Source organism: Salarias fasciatus, chromosome 7, assembly GCF_902148845.1.
Source record: "Salarias fasciatus chromosome 7, fSalaFa1.1, whole genome shotgun sequence".
Lineage (NCBI taxonomy): Eukaryota > Metazoa > Chordata > Actinopteri > Blenniiformes > Blenniidae > Salarias > Salarias fasciatus.
The window spans coordinates 10,833,470-10,856,504 of NC_043751.1; the positions used below are offsets into that span (position 1 = coordinate 10,833,470).

Genomic DNA, 23,035 nt, shown 5'->3' on the forward strand with positions numbered 1-23,035 from the left:
GTGCTGTTTATTACCTCTGGATCCAAACAGCCACTGACACAACACGATCTCTGATAAATCTGAGGAAAGACTTTTCATCTGACTGAGACTGAAAACTTGCTGAAACAAAACATTTATGACTTGAGTGTGTAACACTATGTGTGAAAGTTTCTGGCTTGTCCTTAGTTGGATACTGGAACAGATTTCAAAAATGTGATCTGCTTGATTAATGGGAGTGATGCACCCCATATAAATAAATTAGAAATAGCATGAAAACATTCCAATCAAAGTGCTGGTCAATTGTCCACCTTTCAAGATTACCCTGTGAGGCAGGTTTAACCCTCAGGCAGGCTGTCTTCAGGCCTGCGGGCCGCTTCACTGGGTCTACAGATCATCACTTCTGCTTCATTATTTTTATCACAGGGGGGCAATAAAGTATATTTAAACTCTCAGACAAGCGAAGTGTCAGCTGTCTTACATTGAGGCTAAAAATCATGTGATTAACTCTAAACTGTTTGCCTGGCGCCATATGGTAACTACATACGGCTAATATATAATGTTCCCCTAAATGAGACTATCAGCAGTGATGTAAGAATTAATGCGACAGCCTTTAATCATGCATGATAGGTGTCGTCTATATATTCCCTCCAATGCTCATTTAAGTGATTCACAACAACAAAACAGCGCCTTATCCTTCATTGCGTTCATAGCATGTAGCTCCTAATGGGGCCCGTCCCCGCTATCTGTGTTTCATACTGCAATACGCCGAGGTCTGGGAGTGGGGAGATAACGCCGCCATTGCCTTTGGACGTCCCACAAAGACGCCCAAATCTGCCGTTCCACCAGCGGCCTTCTCGCTTTCTCTCTTCCTTTATCTCTGTCATGTATTTCATCTAACTATTCCCTCCCTGACCAACTCTCTGGCTGAAGCAGATGGTTTTCAGTGGAGGCAGAGGGACTGGGCTTTCTAAAAACACCCAGGGATATTCCTCAGTAGTCGTTTCCCTGGCGGCAGCGTGCGTCGCCGCCGGAGAACAGAGCGGTGAGACGAAGACCGTCTCTGCCGGCCAAACAGCGTCCCACTCAGCACATTATCTCCACTGCTGGCCTCGCCGCCTCATGGGTGGAGAAAGGTGTTGGGGAATGTTAAAAAGCTCCTTTTTTCATGTGTGTGTGTGTGGGGCAGAGTCACCGTATCAAATATCGAGTCGCAGTGTGTGTTCAGGACCGTGACAATGTTGCTGCTTTCAGACAGACCGTGGCATTTGCAGGGATTGGACTGTCATTATACCCGTGATTATTTTGCATATGCTGTAATTTATCAATTGAAGTGCTTTTTTTTTTTTTGTTTTCAAAAAGCCAAAGATTTCAATTACATTAAATCACACCGATTTGTTTTCAAATGAGTTGATTATTCTCCCGTTGGGGGACTGAAATTGATTTTGTTTCACACTAAGGTAAAGTCTTCTCTTTTTAATTTCCATTTTCTGATGGTGTGAATGTTCAGAGGTGATAACACAGTTGTGTTGCAGACTTAATCTCCAAGATGCTAAATTACTATAAATACACTTTTCTTTTAATCAGGAGGTAAATTGCTGAATGACAAAAGAGCGAGGCGTGTTTGAATCTTTCTGCTCGTTACCAATCTTCAGGGAAAATTATTATTTTCATACCTGCCTTATAAAGAGCAAACAAAATCTGTGAAACAAGGCTCTTTGAAATAGAACAAAGCGAATCATACCTTATCCTCTGAGTCATTACCTAACCATAAACCGCGGCTAAAAAGATCACTCTTTTCCGTAAATTAAACACAAATTAGACAATCGCCCCTCAATGAACGAGTCCAAAAAAAAGACCCAAAACAAATACGCAAAGCGTCACTGTCAATCTGGGCAGGAGCAGAAGCCAATTAACATGAGCGACTGCAGAGAATGCCATTAGGAGGCAACAGGAGTAAAAATCACTCTGGGAGTGCAGTTGTTGTCTAAATACCAGACTCTCACACCGTGATCCATCACCATGAACACTCACCAGCCTGCTACCTGACTGAGAACAATGAACATCAAACGGGACTGAGCTGGGGGAGTAGGAGGAGGAGGAGGAGGACGTATGAAGGATCGTGGGTAGAACCGCAAGATGACGAGTAATGAACATGTTCCTTTTCTTGTCAGCGTGTGCAGAAAATCCTGACAATCTCCCTGCACTTAACCACACATGACAATTTTCTATATGGGGATCAAATTTCATCCAAGTTAACAACAGTCATGAATCCTTCTGTGCAAACATGTACCAGCCGTTGACGTGTGTGTGTGTGTGTGTGTGTGTGTGTGTGTGTGTGTGTGTGTGTGTGTGTGTCTCCGCGTTATATCAAACATCCACTTAGCACACTCGGATTTGGCACGAATCAAACGAAGCCTGGCGAATCGCACAGCAGAGAGCGGCCCTGTTTATGCGGCGCGGGGTTCTGCTCTCCATCGCGGCTCTCATCAATCTGGGAAACGTTTTCAACCACGTGTCAATCGATGGAGCATCATCATCCATCACCTGCTACACTGTGACTGCGTGTAGCCCGCAGGCCAGAAATCAGTAACACGACGCAGCAACAGCTATCAGAGGTATTTCAGACAGATTACAGAATCACACCTCAGACGTTTATTGGCACACTTACAAAAAGAAGATGTATTTACAAGATGCATTGCCTCTTTGCGGAGTGATTATGAAAATTTCCAGGAATTCTTCTCTTTGATATTATTCTTTTATTTTGAAGGAGTGGTTATCAAAGCCCCCTGGGGGCAGCAGAGAGCTTAAGGCGTCTCATAGCAGAAGAAACAGGAGAATGCTTTTTCCTATCATGGATTTGTTTCTTTACATCGTTTGATACCTCAAGATTTCAAATTCATAAGTGTAGGGAAAAGGGTAGAACGGTCTTCTCTTAATTGAAGGGTTGCAGGTTTGATTCCACATGTCAAAGTTTCCTTGAGCAAGACAGTGAACTCCGAATGGATGGACTGAGCAGACTGCGTTGCAGATGCCTCCATCAGTGTGTGAATGTGTCAACAGTTAACAGCTTCGGGAGCTGCTCAACCTGTGGAAAAGCCTCATATTTGTGAAAACTATTTGTGTAATAAACATTAAATTTCAAAAACCCCTGATCTACCTGAGACACCAGGTGAATTCAAACTCAGGAATGGCTTTTCGCTGCTCTGTTTATATTAATTGTATTTTTTTTTTTTTTTTTTTTTACAGGTGGGATGTTTAAAATTCTAAGGAGAGGAGATGCTAACCATTCAAGAACTCTGGAAGTAGTCATTATGCAAAGCAACTCATTTCGAGGCAAAAATGATCATATACCCCGAGAGGATCTTGATTTATGTAGACTTACATTGAACGATTTGACGCACAGCTCAAATGCATCACAAACGAATGAAAATATAATCTGTAAAGCTGTTTAACAGATGTTTTTTTTCAGAAACATTTCATTCTATAATGATACAAAATGCTAAACAAAACATCTGAAGTCATTACCTTTATTATAATTTGAAAATGTAGTTACGTAAGGAATTGTTGCTCGGATAAAAAAATCACAGAGATACATAACCTGGATCTGTAACTAGCTGCACAAAATTGAATTAGGTTTCTATGTTTGTGTGTAAAACCTCCAGCTACAATCAAATTAAATCAACTTTACATGCTATCTGCTCAGTAATAGCACATAGAGACAGACATGAAAATCATAAAATGTGTTATAATATATTGCGTTGAGCTCAAGTTTTACTTCAATGATCTCTGCAGCCGTGAAACTCAACCTGAGCGTGAAGCAGTAAGTGAATTAAGCGCAATCTCATCTGCAAATAAAGCAGGCGGGCGCTCGCTCTCATGTGACATTTTGAAGGATAGTGGTTGGGCGCTGTTCAGATACTGTTATTTACACTGGAGGGGAGCGTCTGGACGGCGGTGGGATTGTCTGTTTCGGGTGACATTTCAACGGGGTCGCAAAGGCAAACACACAAACAGCCAGAACGTGAGTTTTTCCTGTCTAGTTTATATGAGCACGGATCATCTGAGTGTGTGTGTGTGTGTGTGTGTGTGTGTGTGTGTGTGAGGGTCACGGCCCTTGCAGGTGGTGAGCCCCGAGGCTCTGGGCTCATCCCGGCAGTGATTGGGTTTTGGAGTGGGCCGCGCTCTTCAGTCGCTGCCAATTAGCCTGCTGACACCTTGTGACATTTAAAAGACAGCAGCAGCGCTCGGATCAGGGGCGTGCGCACCAACAACATGCTTACACTCGCCACACACACACACACACACAGATAGGCTCACAGCTGACAGGTGAGACCGTGTGTGTGTGGACTTTAAACAATTACCTATTATAATAAAACTCCAGACACTGGAAAAGTGAGTCAAAGAAAAATGATGAGAATAATGATGCTTTCCTGTCAGACATGTTTCACAAGTCTGTCAACTGGCTATCTAATTTCTGAACCTCACATTTTTGACCTTGTTGAATTAAATTATTATGTAAATTTAGTCATTTTTGTGCTTTTTTGTATGTTTCAATAGCTGAAATTATGATTTCTTTCACCCCTGAGTGGTGCTATTCAGATACTGAATTTTGTGGTTTTATATTGAACACGACCAAACTATTTCAGACAATTCAAACAGATTGAGCTTACTTTATTCCAGTTCTTTATAAGCATTATATATGTTTGATATTCTTATTTGTGAATGAAGGTGCCGCTTTTCATTTGTTCATTATGTGCAGGAGTGTGAGAGCAGAAAGGTGAGAATTTTCCTTCCACGTTGCGTCGTTGTGGAGGAGCAGTCGGGACACTGTCACACCCCCAGAGGACACAGACAGGAGGACCACAGAGAAAAGAGAGAAAAATCCTCTACTTTTTCCACAGCAGGGTGCGTTAGACCTGAACATCCTGGTAGTGATATACGGAAGGGCAGCGAGACAGTGTGTGGTCAATAAATGCAGCGTGTCCTTCACAGAGGATGAGCTCGCAAAAATAATCAATGTTATCATGAAAAAAAAAAAAAAAAAGAAAAGAATGACGGACAACTGAAAGTTCATGAGTTCGATTTCCACAGTGGACAGGTGACCGATTGCTCTCCAGAGGCTGCTCGTGGCATCCTAGAAACGGGATGGGTCAAAGCCCAAGGAGATTAAAAAAGCTGGATTTTTTTAGTTATACTGTTACGTTGTGTCTTAAGGATAATTAAAAGAGATGTCCGACAGATACTGAAAAAAATCCAACCAACACAAACTGTGATATCTCTACATCATTAGCTCAACGCTGTTATAAGCATCAATAACTACGGTTACATGAAAATGGGACCCTCTGATCAATCAATCAAAAAACAATTCTATCAGATTGACAAAAAAAGTCACCAAGTAATCAAATCTATTGATTCTCACAAACTGACCAGCGTCTTTTTTTGTTTTTTTTTTTTTTGCCCTGGCTGCTGTGCTGAGCACAATCCTTCATTACAGTTCACTCCCACAGACCATCCCTCTGCTGTGAACCATCCCAGGAACACTCCATGTGTAATAATAAGAACTTTAAAATAGTTACCGACACACAAACTTGTTTTTTCCCCAGAACTTTGATGTTTAAGGGAGCACTTTCTCTTTTCTTTTCTGTCCTAAATGGAGACTATATATATTTGTGACCCATTTTCAAAGATCTACGTCAGCACTCAGCGTTAACTCGGGCTTCAGACTCAGTGTCACAGACAGGCCAGACAGTCGGGAAGGACTGGGACAGACGCGAAAACAATTTTAGCTTTTCCATAAGATTCATTAACAATAAAATATATAGAGCACTGTTGGCCTTAACGCTGCCATTTACATCTTGTAAACACTACAAATCAAATTTAAGTGCTCTACATTGTACCACAGCAGAAATGATATCTAAGTAAATATGGACAAATGAATAATTATCTGCATGACTAGACACTGTAAGTGGTGTTTATTGATGTTTGGGTGAGCTGGCACTTTAACACGGTGTTATCTAGCAACTGAACCGTCTGAATCTATGTGTGCTTTTGCCTAAACTTGAACATTAAATCAAAATGAACTCAATGAAGAGGCTGTTCTGCTCAAATGAAGTGAGTAGATTATTCAAAAAAAAATCTCTCGGATAGGTTGTTCATCAAAACGAAATGCTCTTGCATACTTTGTCTCCTTCCAGTTTCTCAGTTTAACTGAACACTGTTTTGTATTTTGTGTTTCCCAAACGAATGCTAGAAAGAAAAAAAAGTAAATACACCGAAGCAGCTCTTATTTCTGACAGGGTATTTCTAAAGTAGGGCATTTCAAAACCAGACAACAATGGGAGATGTTTTCTGCCCGCGATCCTCGACAACGCTGAGATGAATGATGGTATTATCTCAACACGTTGAACTATACTGATTGTTCAATTTAGAGACAATCACACAGTCTGTCACTCCGCCGCCGCTCGCCCTTCTGTCTAATTCTGGGAGGAACACACGTATGCATGTAGCTAAGAAGGCCTCCAACCTGAACGTGCGGTGAGAACTGGATCGAAAGAAAAAAAAAAAAAAACTGGGCTCCCGTTCTGTTCTGGGAACTCAGCACTCAAACACACACACACACACACACACGCACACACACACACAGCGCTGCACAAAGGCAGGGCTAGTATCCCCTTGAGTTTCCCTGCTGCTGTTTCTATGAAAAATTTACACTGAAGTGATCTCATCGGCTATTTTGAGCCCATCTCTGACCCAGGAATGTTTTAAAGCGCTAGTATCTGTCTCTGCTTTTCTGTGGCGCTCGTCTTTACCTTCAGCAGAAGTGCCGTGCGCGTTCACGTGCGCGTACAGAAAGCCCTATGCGGACCCTGCGTGCCTCTATGTCGTTCCACGTTATGATCTCCCCGCTGTGTTCGATACACAAAATTGCCTCTAAGTTGGAGTTCTCATCTCATCTGGCGGACACAAACTGTACTGAAACTCATCTGGAATTGAAAGCAGGCCATTTCACTCGTCTCCGCAGACAAATAATGGCGTATCTATTACGTGAAACGCAAACATTTTTTCCGTCTGTCTGCAGAATCCTACGAGACTCCTTTCACTTTCCACACAGGACAAACACGCAGACGCAATCACATATAGTAAGGGAGGCCAGACAAAGAATCAATTGCTTTAGAGAGAACTCCATCAGCAAATTGAGTCAATTTCATTTTTTTTTTTTTTTTTAAGTGCAGTCTTTGATGCAAAAGTCCACCTCAAACACTGTCATCCAATTTCATAGTGCGGCTGGAGCTGCTCTCCAGACCGATAGTCTGGGTCTGAAGTGTTGATGTTGGAGGCAGGAGTCTGCTGGCTTGTACTTTCACCCGGGTAATGAGATGGGTTACTCTCCCTTCCTTCTCCAACAAGAACGAGACGCTGAACACGCTGAAAGAGCCTCTATATTAAACACGTGAAAACAGTAATGAAAGAAATATCCACTGTGAGTTATCACTGGGTTTGTTGATGAAAGACGGCTTCGTGGTGCTTTCTGCCTGACTATATTATTCAGCGCGCGTGTGTGTGTGTCTGTGTGTGAAGCTAAATGACACATTTTCCCAAAAAGCATTTTTTCTTGGTGTCACAGTTAAGACCGTCGCCTCGCACAATAAAATCATCAGCGGGTTGAACCCGGGCTGTGGGGCATGTCTGTGCGTGGTCTGTATGTTCTTCCTGTGCTCCAGGTAAACCGATTTAACTCCCACAAATGTGTTTGTGGATGATTTGTGATGATAAAATTGCCTTTAGATGTCTGTTGGTTTGACCTGCGAGGGACTGGCGACCTGTCCAGGACGGACACTAAGAGGATGGAGCGACACTCATATTCTATTCATATTTTTGTATTTTGGATCATTTCAGCTTGTAGGACAATACTTTCAGTTACAATTGAAATTAGAATAGCATGATTTGCAGATTATTGGGTTTTCATGAGATCGTCTTGCTGATTTTTCCTCAGGTTGTGACGTGTTTCGTCCTGACAGCGTGAAGGAATCAACCTGCAGCCTCTTTATATGGATTCAGTTCACTGATCACTTTTCTAACTCCTTGATGTTCGATTCATTGCCACAGTTTGATACTGTTTTACACTTTTGTAGTCATTATGTGTGTCTTCAGACAGTGATGCAGTGGTTTTGAACTCCAAATACACACCAAAAAACCCAGATGGAGCTTCTTTCCTACGTGGGGTTTGCATGTTTTCCAGTGGAAACTCTAGAAATAGATTGTTTTTTAAAAAGGTGTGAGGAAGTGGTGTTGTTGTTTTCAAAATGTCATTTAAACCCCCGTGATCCAAGTTCTGAAGACAAACGAGTGGATAGATACAATTTGCAGCTGAAAATAAGAAAACAACAATTATCAGGATATAACATTATTATCTGACTCAAAATTCAGGATTTTTCATGATGTGAAAAATAAAGTATTTTTACTAAAATTAAAGATGGTACTATGTTGAATCCTTTCCAAATTAATTTGACTTTCTAACTAAGCTTTTATATATGATGTCAGTCTGGCAAGTCAAGGTTTCAGAGCAGTGAAGTAATTTTCTCAGCCAGCATCAACAGGTTCTGATGTGCGATCTGTACGATCTTAAAGCGATACTTCAACATTTTGGCAAATTGGCCCATTTAGCGCAATTATTTAGTCATTTCGAACAGTATACTTACTTTTTTTGTGAGGGCGAGCTGTTGTTTATTCAGAGGTGAGTTGGGGAAGGTTTTCGGGACGGACACAATGGAAGTGGATGGTATTTTTGTTCCCCCTCATCAAACTCATCAAATACACAATCCAACGACCCCAAAACACTTTGGTGGGCAAATTATAATCCGCACATTCACTACGCTGTGGAACACCAACAAATAATATTGTAGCGTTACGACACAGAAGAAAATACTGGGAACTACTTTTTCTTTTGAAATCACTACGCCCAGACAAGTAGTTCCGTCTTAGCAATCTTCGCATAAACAACTCAATCTCGTAATTTTGCATTAATACTTCACAGCGTAGTGAATGTGCGGATTATAATTTGCCCACCAAAGTGTTTTGGGGTTGTTATATTGTGTATTTGATGAGTTTGACGAGGGGGAACCAAAATACCATCCACTTCCATTGTGTCCATCCTGAAAACCTTCCCCGACTCAACTCTGAATAAACAACAGCTCGCCCTCACAAAAAAAGTAAGTATACTGTTCGAAATGACTAATGAATTGCGTTAAACGGGCCAATTTGCCAAAATGTTGAAGTATCGCTTTAAAAAAGAGGCGCTGTTCCACTCTGTTGACACATTTTGAAACAATATTAATTGCATAACATATCATGAAAGTCAGCTCCTAACTCAACAGACTATAAACTGTTATGTGCCAGGTTTATTACAAAGTTAATGGAAGAACTTCAGGAACTGAAGATGAGTTTGTGACTTGGACTCCAATAACCTGATTTACTAAGATCAGAGCAACTGTAGGCGAACGCAAAAAGGGTGATTACAGCTGTAGAATGAGCTTTTTTTTTTCACGAGAAGAATCTGCTGTTGGAGGAAGTTTTGGTGTGAACAGGGTGTATGGATTTTTTTCAAAATAAAGGAAAGAAAAATAAAAAAGCAGTATCTGAGATTATTGATTATGAAGTGAAAGCTTTAGGGGGGGAAAGAAGGAAGACTTGGAAACAACTGCAAGACCTAAGGAGGTCAACATAGAAAATATCATATATTCGATATTTCATATCCATGAAGACTGAAAGTCTTGTTTTGTGTTTGCGTCAGTCAGGATTGTCATCGTGTATCTTTCCACATGTGTCGGTGTGCAACATCAAGTTTGCATGGATCGTTGTCCATGTAAACCTTTAGTGCATCAGGCTCAAGCTCTTTCATATACGTAGATCTGAAAAGTTCATTTGACATTACAAATGAAATACAGCTGCATATCAAATAATTACAGCCCTTTTCTGCTGTGTGCTATAGGTTTCCTGCACAGATTATTTGCCTTTAAAGAAGAATATTCACTAATTATAAAGCCCGCTAAACTGGGAATAAAATCTGCACATAAAATGAGTACAGCTGTGTAGTGAATGCCGTTTTGGATCTTTGGGCATCTGGAATGCAATGATGAGAAATTAAATCAAAGTTAATGTGAAAAAAAAAAAAATCAAAATAGCAGGACAAAAATAACTACGACAAGGCCCGTGTATCGAGCTGTACAGCAGCACTGTAAGTGAGTAACTATTAGACACTGAGTGTTTTCACTGAGGCCAGTCACTGTTGTGGCGAAGGAGGTCTGGGCTCGCCATTTGATCGCGACCTCCAACCCACAGCATTACTCCCCATTAACTTAAGTCAGATACTATCTGTAATTATGCAGATTCTGTCGGAGTAATTACCTGGACAACAGCTCATATCTGTAAATTACCCTGAGATCTGCTGAAGCTGTGAACTATTACTCTTTCCTTCAGCTCCCTGATTACAGGAACAAAAAGCTCTGCGGCTTGACTGACGTCTGAGCCTCATCTTGATGAGGGCGGCAGGAAATTTATAGCCGGGAGTGTGTGGACGGCAGATAACGACACGGGCAGGGAAACACACGCGCAGGCATGCATGCGCACATGGGAGGAGAAGAAAAAAAGAAAAGGCAGATGAAGAAGGCTGTACAGTATACTGATGGGGCCGCTGTCAGGGCCAAAGCAAAAGCAGCACTATTTGAATGACTTCGATGCACATCCAGACCGGAGATGCACAGAGGTATCCATGGCAACGCGATGCTTAAGGAGCAGAACGATAAAGTTCTCCTTTTTTAATGATGCGTCTGGAAAATTTCAGCCAGGATGGAAAATGAGAAATTCAGTTGAAGCACATTCAATTTCATTCATGAACGTTTGAACTCCTTTTTCTTTCTTTCTTTTCTTTCTTTTTTTTTTTTTTTTTTTTTTACAGCTTCACCATCAGCAAGATATTACCTGCTCAATGAGGTGCAGACCAGGTTTTTCAAATTGGGTAACACGAACACATGCGAGCATTTGAAGGACAATCAACACTGTTTGTCTGAAAGCGCAGGGCACACATAATTAATTGGATTGCCTTTACGTTAAAGCGCAACATGGATGGAGACTTGCGTGCGATCGGTGATGAACGATCCCGCGGCAGAGGGACCTCATGCATACATGCAACGTTTTGATACCACAAATTAATCTACTGACGGAGAAGACAAACATTAGCGTCTCCAAAAGGCGGCTATTACATGCTGTGGACACAAATAATGAGAGGATTACAGTCTGCCATCACACGAGGATTATGCGATAAAAGCATGAATTAAACAAAGTGGGTATTTAGAAAATGTCCGCATTATTTAGAAAATTGTCACGGATGTGCTTCCCTTTTTTTTTTTAGATACACTCTTCATTAAATACTAAACTATGTTGGAATATAACCTGGAAATGAAACAGTTTATCAGAATATATAATCTCTGCATCATGTCAGAAGAGATTCATTTGATGTGTTTCTCAAAATGATTAAAAAAAAAAAAAGTATAAAAAAATGGTTAAAAGCTGACTTAAATGTCTTGGATTTATTGCAGTGGATTATCTACGTCAAGCCTGAGGCGATTCTGTGGATGCTTTTAAAACGGTCCACACTGAATAGCCGCAACACACTCTTGTGAAAGCTGGAAAATAAGCTGTGACATCTCTGCTCAGTGTGCGATGACCCCGCCGGGAGAGAAAGAAACACCGCCACTGCTATCAGATGGGCATATCTAAAAGAGGGGAACTAATTAGAAATATGGAAAAATGTAGAAATCACATATTATACTCATGGAACTCTTCAGCAAATTAATTATGAACTCCCATGGACGCATTTTTTCTATATATGAACCCCGCTGACCCACGTATTCTTATTTCTTATTTTGCTATTTCAGTGTCATCTCGTTATTGTCATGCCAGATGTATTTTTTGCTTACGTCTCATATTGAAAGACACACACTGAGTCAGAGTATGTTGAAACTAATTCAAAACTTCTATGCTGTACTGAAATGAATATTACGCGCACACACAAAAACAATTCACATGCCCTCTTTTAGAGGGCGAACGAACCCGGGCTAAAAGTCAGGGTTGATTATTCAGAGCCATACGGTACCTTCGCAGTAGGCGTTATCGTCTCTCAGCGGGCGGAAGCCGTCCTTACAGACGCAGCAGTCTCCCGCCTCCAGGTTGACGCAGTCGGAGTGCTCCATGCAGCCGTGGCCCTCCGAGCAGAAGTCGTGACCTGCAGGAGGCGCCGAGAGGAGAAGGTTAAGACCCAGAGGAGGAGAGAAGAGCCGAGCGATGGACTCAAACTGAGCCGGCGGAAAGGTTATGTCGGAGTAGCACACCTTTTTCTCACAAATGTTGAACTTAAGTGTCTTCAAATTGGCATATTAGGGCAAAACGCTGTTTCTTTCTGCAGTGTTCGACTGTGAAGCCAAGGGAATATATCCTAGAATTTGCTTCTTCATGCAAGTATGGCTGAAGTGAAAACTGAATAACTGCTTTCATTTCACAGGTCTGACATGTATTTTTATATCATCAGTTTTTAAATGAATCCCTGTTGCTGATTTCAAGTTTCTTTGAGCACATTAAGAAAAACCTACATAGCCAGTTAGATCGAGCACATATACAAATGCGAAACAAATCACACAAATGTAGTTTTTCAGAATTTTCCTCTGCAATAAAAAGCTAATTTTCCAACATCCTTCATCTCTGATGTGTTTTAATAAATATTTTTTCCATTGAAACCGGCACCAGCTGCCTAAAAGGAAGTCAGTCTAGGAGAGTTTTTCAACGTGAGTTCAGATGCTGGAACCACTTCGCCCCCTCAGGATACCGACTGGCACACAGCACACACTTTTAGTCTCATTACAAGCAACTCTAAACTCACTGTTTAGAGTAGAAAAATAGTCAAATCAATATTAACGTATGCATGTGGTGAATTTAAAGCGTTTATTTACCCTAATTCAAGCAGCACCTATTTCATCGAGTCATCCAGCTAGTTGTATTTTTCTTTCTGTGGTGTCATGAAAAAACTAGAAAGTTGGAAATACGGCCTTTTGCATGATAAGAAAATGAATGCTGTACACTCGCAGACAGCGGTAATGGAGTATAGAGAGACGTGCCCTCATTACCTCTGCAGACTTTGCAGCATCTGCCACTCAGAGTGATCTGCTCCGACTCCGGACAGCTGAGCTGGGGACAGGGCTCGCTGGGGACCACCCGGTGCATGGTCCTGTCCTGTGAAGGGCACAGACAGAACGTCTTCTCAGGTGAACTCTGCCCTCCCTTCATTTGCTCGGAGCTGGAGGTAATTATGAAGGTAATTATTCATCTATTGTGTTTCCTCTTCCACTTGTCTCATTGCCGCCACCTCCCTGTGCGCTCATTATAAACCAATTACTCATTGGTCAATCACTGTTTTTTCCCCAAACAACTTCTGCAGGGGAGAAGAAGAAGAAGAATAAAAAAAAGAAAGCTCTCTTTTCCACTCCTCCTGTTATCCTCAGCAGTTTACATCATGATTCATGGTCCATCTTTATTATACAAACAGTGAATCAATCTTGTGGATTATCCCTGCATGTGTGTTTAGGCAGAGTGTAAAACCTGATTAGGAGGTTTCTTTTCCCCGCATGCCTTCGGCAGGCCGCTCTAATGATCTCATCCGTGTAACTCCGACTGATGCTAATTAAGACTCATTAACACCAGAGACAGTTTGGCAAAAACAACAGATTTTCTCTTTCGGTTTCCGCAGCACACATGTTTTTCTTTGGGATAATCTTACGCCAGTTTACACGGATCGTCTCTTTGACTTGGCTTGCCCGAGCCTCCGAAAGAAAAACTTCTCCCAACAGTCTGCCGTCAACTTTCTAAACAAGCCTTGCCATCTACTCCTTCCCACCCATCACCTAAAAACCTGCACCCTCCCTCCTTCAACCCTGCAGCCAGCAGGCAGACAGAAGATCAGAGGCGTGACAAGCAGCTGTCAGGGGAAGCCTGCAGGAGTGTGCAGCGGTGGACTAACTGACAGCACACCCCCCCATCACCCATTTCTTTGATCTGCCTGGGACTGCCAGTCAGTTACCTGGGACTACAGATGGGCCAGGTGTGGGCAAGCCCGCCAGACAGCTGTCTGGAACCGCAGACTCTAATGGAGCTCTGCAGAATGCATGGAGGAGACGGAGGATGCGATGGCGGTGTGGGTGATTAAAAACTTCAAATCACTTTTCTGTGATTGATTGGGCCTGCCCGGCATAATGTCATCAAGCGAATTGCTCCCAAAAGTGAGCGACCCACCCATCTGGTGCAGCAAGCAGACAAAGGCAAATACTCTGTATAATTGGAAAAGGAATCTAATCTGGGACCATTGTGGCGTCTGATGATTGTTCCTGAAAGATTGCTGCAGTGTACTGTGATCCGCACTGCCCCGGCATCCAAATTCAGCCGCTTTTTAAAGAAAATCACAAGGAACGCGATGATGAGTCAGATCAATAAAGATTTCGCTGAAGTGGACGGATTCGCATGCCGGCTCACGGAGGCTTCTCTCCTCTCCAGGTTGAATCGCAGCAACAACACGAAGGCAGGCTGTCGTGAGCTTCACAGGAGCTAATAGGAGTCCAAGTGTTTGGGCACGTGAGCAATCATGGAGTTTTTTTTTTTTTTTTTTTTTTTTTTTGAGTGTAACAATAAAAAAAGTGGTGTGAGTGTGTGCGCTACCATGACTTACCCTGCATTCAAACAGCAAGCATCTGCCAGAGGAGTCACGCACAGCCTTCTGATCTCCCTCCACCAGCTCTCTTCCACCGAACAAGCAGACGGCTGGTGGCGGGCACACGTGTGAGGACATTAAACACACAAAATATACACATTAAAACACCGAAAAGCACTGACCTTCTAAAATTCACACCTACTTTTTGTCGTAGCCGCAATATTAACTCGAATATTACTAAAACAACAGCAAGCAAGTACAGAGCTGTCAAGTCAGAATGATCTATTTATTATTTCCTCCTTTTGTAAATGAAGCTATCATGACAGAAATCTTCACATATAGTTTAATCCTATTGCCCTTCTCCTAAATCGATTAATATTCAAACCAGGAGTCTTATCTAATGGTGCTGTTTTACATGCGTGATACAATCTGTCCACATTATCGCTGCTTTTTTAAGCCCCCCCGCTTTTTTTTTTGTCCTCAGGTAAATAAGACTCAAACCAAATCAAGCATGTCAAACCCAATTAAGTGAAGCTACGGAGAAAGCGATGGCATAATTAATATGTAGAGAGACGGTGCCACTCGCCGCCATGCTGGGCAGAAGCTGTTTTCATATAATTGGGCGGGAGGGGGGGGGATAGCGTTACAAAATAATCACATTGGCAGAAAATGTGTGTTTGATGAGCAGCCGGGGTCAGATATATATCCAGACTGATACGAGGGAGATGGGGGGTGGGGGGGTGATTGACACCGCAGGTCAGGCCCTATCACAAAGCAGTGTATCATGAAAGCAGGGGACTTCTGAAACAGCCATTTGACGTTCTACTTGACAGGGCATCAAAAAAAAAAAAAAAAAAAAAAGGAAAAGGGAGGGGGGGTAAAAAAAAAAAAAAAAGAGAAACGAAACTCCTCCCTGTAAGGCCTTGTGCTGTGAGATAAGGCTTTAATATGGAGAGCGAATCGTGTCTTTATAGTGGGGGAACTTGTGGCTCTCCGCTCTCCAAAGCCGGAGCATGCGTAATTAGCTGTGTGTTTGTCTCCCGCACTGAGATAAGTGAACACAGGGGCATTGAGTTTAAGGGTATTACCTGCTTCATGTTTATACTGGTGAAACACGGCAGCGGATTTAAAGTCATGCGTTAAAAAAAAAAAAAAAAAAACCCGGCGTTACGGCCATGACCTCTTGGGTCATTGGAAGCGATGCTGACGCAGGACGATTAGAACACAAGACGGATGGTTTCCTCTTGACAGAGACTTAATTCTTGTCTATTATTTTGCTTGCATGGGAAACAGGAGAGCAGAAGTGTGTGGGAGTCTGTGATGAGAAAGTACTCAAAGGAAGTCAGCTTGCACTTGACACTGAGTCAGTTTGACAAAGAAATATTATATAAATCAAAAGTCTACTGCAATTTTCCATCATGCATATGGTGTGTGTGTGTGTGTGTGTGTGTGTGTGTGTGTGTGTGTGTGTGTGTGTGTGTGTGTGTGTGTGCGTGCGTGCACAGGTTTGGATACGAGCTGCTGGAAACATTCAGATATATTGAAATAGAAAGTAAATTCCTTGCAGATGCTAGATTAACTTCATATATTGTCAGACAGTCCAATTTGCCCTTCAAAAGCATATATAGCACTTTTTTTTTTTCTTCAAATGTCATTTGGGTTGCTATCAGAACAATGCTGGGGTGAGAAATTATAATACCCACTTAAATCCATTTTTATTGAGAGGGGAATTGAGAGAATATGAGATGCAGAGTGCCGCGGTGAAGAGGCTAATAAGAGTTCATTGCTTAGCTCAAAGTCTTTTGGAAAAAAACAGACCCTCCATGTAGCAATGTGATGAAACGGAATTATTTATCCGGCGAGAAGGCATCAGCAGTCATAAGTTAGAAAAATGGACATTTATGAAGACACCGCCGCCAGCGTGAGCACGTGCCTCATTTCGGGCCTTTGACATTTTTCCTTTTCCCCTCCTTCACTTTCCTGTCAGGCTCAACACGTCCTGCCATAAATAGGAAGTATTTTACGCCGCCGCAGATTTACTGGCTCATGTCGGTGTGACTGGTGGCCATCTGTGTTTTGAAGTCAGCTTTTGAATAATTGATTTGTCCATGTATATGCAAAAGGACGGGCTCGTCTCAGGAGACATGTTAGGAGGTAGCTTAGCAACACAGCGCGGGCCTGGTCAATTGTGAGGCAGCCCTGGCGGAGGCGTTTTGTGTGTGTGTGTGTGTGTGTGTGTGTGTGTGTGTGCGTGCTCTAAATCCGGCGCCGGGGCGCGCGTTACGTGTGCGCGTTATTTCGCGATGGTGTCCGGGATCCGTGCGAGTGTGGGAGGGTGCCGAGGTTAAGGGGTACTCCACTCACGCTGGCACTCCTTGCAGCAGGCACCCTTCACGTAGGCAGGCGCCGTGCCCGCCGGGCACTGAGGGGGAGGGCAGGAGATGGCCTCGCACTGCACCGTGCCGTTCTGGAGGAGAGACGGAGAGAAAAATACACGTTGTGTAATGGGAAACAAACAAGAACGCAACTGGCATGGGATGTTTTCAGCCTGCGATGATAGACACAGCATCCACGCCTCACAGGGATATTTTGATATAGTGGATGAAACGTAATGAGACGGCAATGAAACAGGTGAAAAAAAACTTAGGACTCAACCGTGCTCACAGCTGAATTATCCCTTAAAAAGGAGGAAGTGATGAGAACGGAAAGCAACAGGAGAGAAATATAGCTTGTTTTTGCACAGCCTTATCAAATTTTAAACTATTTCCATGTCTTAAATTGTGTATTTATTGCCTCATGATGTCTTATTTACAGCATAACATTTAAAAATCTCTCTCGCATCTTAACTTGTGACATGAATATTCAGCTTTCGTGTTTTAAGAGCAGAGATTTCTGATTGTTGTTTGTGAAGACGGTGCGTATAAAAAACAGGATGTGAGACACAGCCCATAAGGGATAAATAAAGGTTTCTGAACTGAAGCGAACTGATACAAGTTTCCTGGGGATTTGTTGCCGGATTGTTATTGAATGAAGCACCAAATGTTTTCTTGTGGTGAGAGGTCTGGATTGCTCGCAGGCCAGTTCAGCACCCGAATTTCTCTCCTGTGAAGCCATGCAGTTGCGACGGATGCAGGATGCAGTCAAACATTATCCTGCCGAAACAAGCAGAGCCTCCACTAAAACAAATGCCGCTTGGACGGCAGCAGATGTTTTAAAACCCCTCTATACTTCGCAGTGCTTGAATTCCCTTTTAAGAGGAATATGCCACAGGCGTGAATGCAGCCCCATACAATCAGAAATGCTGGCTTTTAACTTTGTGCTTATTATAAGCTGGAAGAGGGAGTATCCCTCTATACGCACAACGTCTGATGTCAAAAACACACACACGGCTTCAAAAACACCAAATGTTCATCGCTGTATCCTGCCACGCAAGATGACACAACACTCTTAATCATGAAACCAGGCCATGTGTCGTTACGCTATTATAGGTCGCAATGTGATGCACCACGCAAATAATGTAAATAATAATAATTTCAGCAGTATTAACAGCGGTGTGCAATCAAACATGGGATGCTGGTGCTACAACAGCTTAGCGTCGGCAAATATATTTATGTTGTTAATATTGTGTCGGCGGAGGGGACCGACGGCGGTGAAAATTTTCAAAGAGACCTCAGAAAACACATTTCCAGAGTGAGGCTCAATGAACTAATAAGCTGCACGGACGACTAATCTACAAGTAATTTAAAAGCAGTTTCTGTGCATAAGCTGCGTTTGCACTAAATACATGCATAACCTAAATGTGTGTTTTCATCCACATCCTTGCACCTTGAGGAATGCCATTAATTCTGTTGTTTGTGTAAAATACTAAGACAAACAATTCAAGTCGATTCTATTTCATTCTAAAATTAAATGCAAGAGTTTAAGAGGCGGCGTACAGCAAGAAAAACAAGATCCATGGACGACAAATCACATCTAAACCAAATTACACAACGACTTATAAAACAAAGGCTAAAAACATGTGCAGTGGTCCTCAAGTGTTTTAAACAAGAGCAATACATATAAACTGAGTTTTAGAGATTGTTGCAGAGACTTTCCATCATTATCAGCAGAAAACTGGAAAGAAGACCAACCGAATGTGGTGCGAACCTTGAGAATGTGAAAAGAATAAAACTGTCAGAACAAAGAGTGCAGAAGGAACTATGAATGAAAAGCAATGAACACACAGAAGAAGGACGGATGAATGGTATCCAATGATCGAGAAGAGCAAGAGAAAAGAAAACACTTGAGAAATGCAGACGTGAGACCCTTCATCATGCGAGTGACCATAATAACATCAGCATTTTTTCCTGTAGCATTAATCATGGTCGCTACAGTTTGTGCAGGATTTCTGAAAATTTGTGAGAACTGTTGAAACAGTTCAGACTTCTGATTCAAAGTTTTCACAATAACATAAACACCACTGTATTTTGAAGGTTTAAGAAAAAATCAATTCATCCAAAAAGTCCAAAAAGTTGTTGGACATATGAACTTATTAGTGTATCAAATTTAAAAAAGAAAATGCATACCAGTAAGTATTTTTGCACCTTTAGGGATATTCTTTCAATTTTGAAACATTTCAAGACAAAAGACATGAATTGTACAGTTTTTGATGGAATACCTAAAACATACTAAATATGTTTATTAACATTATCCCATATTTTAAAATAAACTTTCCTTCTAGTAACAGTGTTGACATATTCAAGGCTAACTTTTACAATATTCACGCATTTCAACGGAATTCCCTTTAAAGGGTTAAACAGAGCAATGTTTTCATGTCTGGAAGTGATCAATTATTCCTGACTAAAGAAACAAGAGGAAGACAAGGAAGAAGACTTTTTTTTAACTACATGTGCAAAAATATGCTAGATATGAACAAAAAAAAAAAAACATTTTTTTCTGTGGTTTTAATACCGTGAAATGCAAGTAAACAGACAGAAATATTTGCATGACGTGGCTGGAGTCTACCTTGTACACACAATCTAAATAAACCAGACAGGGATTATGAACTTTAGGTCTGTGCAGCGTATCTCATTTCCACAGGAACCTGTATATGCAGTCTATTTAAATGCGATCCCGCTCCTCTCTGGCTGTGCCCGTAATTAACACTGTTTCCACGGATGAAAGCTCTGTGACAGCAACATCTAGGAACCTGATTCTCATAATTGATAACATCTTAATGCACGACCTTTGAATTTTAAAGGTCACCGCTAATTGCCACACATAAGGTAAGGAACATATCCCATCTAATTCCTTAATTGCAGCCCAGGAATGGCAAGAAAGTGGTTCCTGGCGAATGAAGCGATTTCATTGGTTGAGTGGGTGGAACAAATCCCTGATGATAATTATCATCTGTCAAGAGCAATTAGGTGCAGTGCACTGAGAGATGTGTGATTTCAATCTCTTTTTTTTTTCCTTGTTGGGTAGTAGTGCACGGCGGGATCTCGCTGGCCTGCTGGAGTCGATCGGCAGCTCAGAACGAGTTTCATGTTCCAAAGTTGAGTCGACTGACAGGGGGTGAAATCTGTCTGCTGATATTGTCCAAGCCTGAGATCCCCGCTTGCTTCTAATTCTACTCCAGGCAATTATTCACACTTTATGCAGCACAAAACAGACCCTTGAGAGAATGGAGCATTACTAAGCGCTGTTGTTGATGTGCCTAATCCTGGGTGTGCGGAGGTTTTTTAATACAGTATCCTTTTCTTGGGTAACTGGGGCAACCTTGCTCTGGCGCGATGAAATGATGCCGCTACAAGCTGCCGACAATGGGGCCACTGCACTCTGCACATCCACCACACCCAAACACACAGCCCACCCCTCACCCCCACCTTCACTCACTTCATCAACAGGGGAGCAAAACAAAAGGCGACAGTTACAATAGGAGCAAAGCCCACGCACGCACGCGCACACACACACGATTAAAAATGCATGCTCTCGGACACAAACACACATCTTCGTCACAAAAAATAACCCGCACATGCTTATTTTTTCATGACTCACACACACTTGCCTGCAACATGTAATCACACAATCACTAAGAGTATGACAGGCACATCATTCCAGACACACACGCACACGCACACGCACACACTTAATTAAAATTGAATGACCTCCGGAGCACTTCAATAGTCCAGCATACACAGCCGTGAACCCGGTGCACACAAGACCAGCGCGTGCACGCACGCACACAGCCGCTGTGGAGGCTCACCATGCATGTGCAGTTCCTGCAGCCATCTGTCCAGCCCTCGTCCTCCCTGTAGACGACCCCCTTGACGCTGCAGGTCCTCTCACAATAGCAGCCATCCAGGCCATTCATCTTCTCCTCCGCCCTGGACAGCTGTTGTTGTCACACCCCCACCCCCAAAAAAACCCCCAAAAAAACCAAAAGCCAAGAAGGAGAGAAGATGCCAGTCAGCTTCCGTCTTTTTCTATATTTGCATGCAGAAAGCAACACCAGCAGCATCAGAAATGTCAGTCACTAGATACCATCAACATCTTTTACTCTCAGAGTGTCTGTATCGCCAGAGAAAGGACAGCTCTAATGGCCAGAATGTAACGGTAATATGTCTCTGGCTGCCTGTTGCACTGACTATTAATGACGTGTGCTCACTGACAAGTGGATATTTTACCCTATAGGACAATTCAGCCATTTAATCCAGAGCAATAGGTGATCATTTTGGGAGGATAATGCACAAATTGTGGATAAATTGGGACACATTACAGCCCATTACATTACCTTGCTGGATGTCTTTGCAAGGATGTCCTGTAGTTCCATAATTTTCTGCACGAGCCCATGGAAATCATTGCAGGTTGGACATGCTGGAAAATAAACAATGCGGTGCAGTTTCAGCACACGTCATGTAAAGATAAATTGCAAGCATACATAGAAACTCCATTTAGTGTTAATGGCAGCGTGGCCCCCTTTGGAAAAAGACCTCATCACAGTAAAATGGAGGAAGCAAAAGTTTTGGAGGCACAGGAACAGGAAATTAATGTGGTCCACAAGCTGTTTGTGTGTGTTTTCCCACTCAGCAGAATAAAACCGTTTGTCTGCTACAAACTTGTAGAACCAAATGAGCCGCAGCACCACCTGGCATCAGAAAGATGGCTCTCCACAACACATCATCAACACACACCGGGACCAAGGGTATGGCTGCACTGGCAAGTCGCTGGATTGTAAAACCGGCATTATGCTAAAACGATCTACGATCAGCACACAACAACGCTTCACTCAGATGAAACCTTGACTGATCTGATGTAAACATGCGTTCCTTCACCCTTATAGAGGGAACAACATGAGAATTCTACTATGCTGATTTTAGTCCACTTAGTAGTTTCTTTTGGACAAAAAGAAAAAGAAATGTGCATCTCAAATTGAGCTTAGTAATTGACAATAAACACTTCCATACTTACTTCTGTTGAGATCCGGACACTGTGAGATGTAACCCTGTGGCATCACGAGGATCTCCACATCCTGCATCACTCCCTGCACGCACACAGTACAGCAAAATGCGTCACAGGACATCGATGGGGGATGAAATAAAGCTCAAAATCTCAAACTAAGAGAAGGTACATGCAAACACACAACTCTGTTAACAGGGCCTTGGTCTTTGCTGCAATTACAAAACTGAATACAAAAAAACCAGTAAACAATAAACCTGGGAGTAAGTGGATGTACATTATTCAATCTGAAGGGCTTTGTGAGTGAAACAACAGTCCACACGGTTTTGGTTGTTGCTCTGAAGAATCATCTCATAGACAGAGTAAAGTAAAGTGCACCAGACAATACATTCAATTTTCTGCTCTCCGATCTCTTCTGATGAGCATAACCAGGAACTATACATTCAATCAAATTCATAAACCCACAGCAATAGCTTTTCCACAAAACAACACAAACACACACACACGGAGTCGTGCGGATGATCTGTTGTCATGGTAACCTCAACTACGACACTCCTTGACTGCACTTATTACTCTAACAAAAGTGCAACTTAGTAGTAATTGTTTTTAAATTGTCCTGCCATCTCAATTTACTTGCTCTAAATTTCAAATCCTGCACAAATGATTTGCTGATTTTCTACGGCAATGTGAACAAATGGAAGCGGGCAGGAACTGCATCAATCTAGCTATCAATCTCTTGTATTGATAGCACTCTGCATTTATTTGCAGCGAGGGTGCAAATTTCCCGTCGAGTGACTGCGATCAGCTTCTGTCTGAGTTGTGATTAATGCTGTGCTGTACGTTGACTGTTGTGTTTTCCAAGTGTCTGTA

The 23,035-nt window shown here is 42.3% G+C and overlaps 1 protein-coding gene across 1 annotated transcript in view; it reads right to left on the minus strand.

Annotated features, from left to right (window-relative positions):
• Positions 1-23,035, minus strand: part of nell2a (neural EGFL like 2a) — an 86,729-nt gene that overhangs the window by 46,596 nt on the left and 17,098 nt on the right. The window contains exons 6-12 of the mRNA XM_030095293.1: positions 22,178-22,250; positions 21,501-21,583; positions 20,973-21,101; positions 17,093-17,195; positions 14,747-14,838; positions 13,155-13,260; positions 12,131-12,259 (exon numbers count right to left, since the gene is read on the minus strand). Coding sequence (XP_029951153.1) covers positions 12,131-12,259; positions 13,155-13,260; positions 14,747-14,838; positions 17,093-17,195; positions 20,973-21,101; positions 21,501-21,583; positions 22,178-22,250 — 715 coding nt within the window. The remainder of the gene's footprint in view (positions 1-12,130; positions 12,260-13,154; positions 13,261-14,746; positions 14,839-17,092; positions 17,196-20,972; positions 21,102-21,500; positions 21,584-22,177; positions 22,251-23,035) is intronic.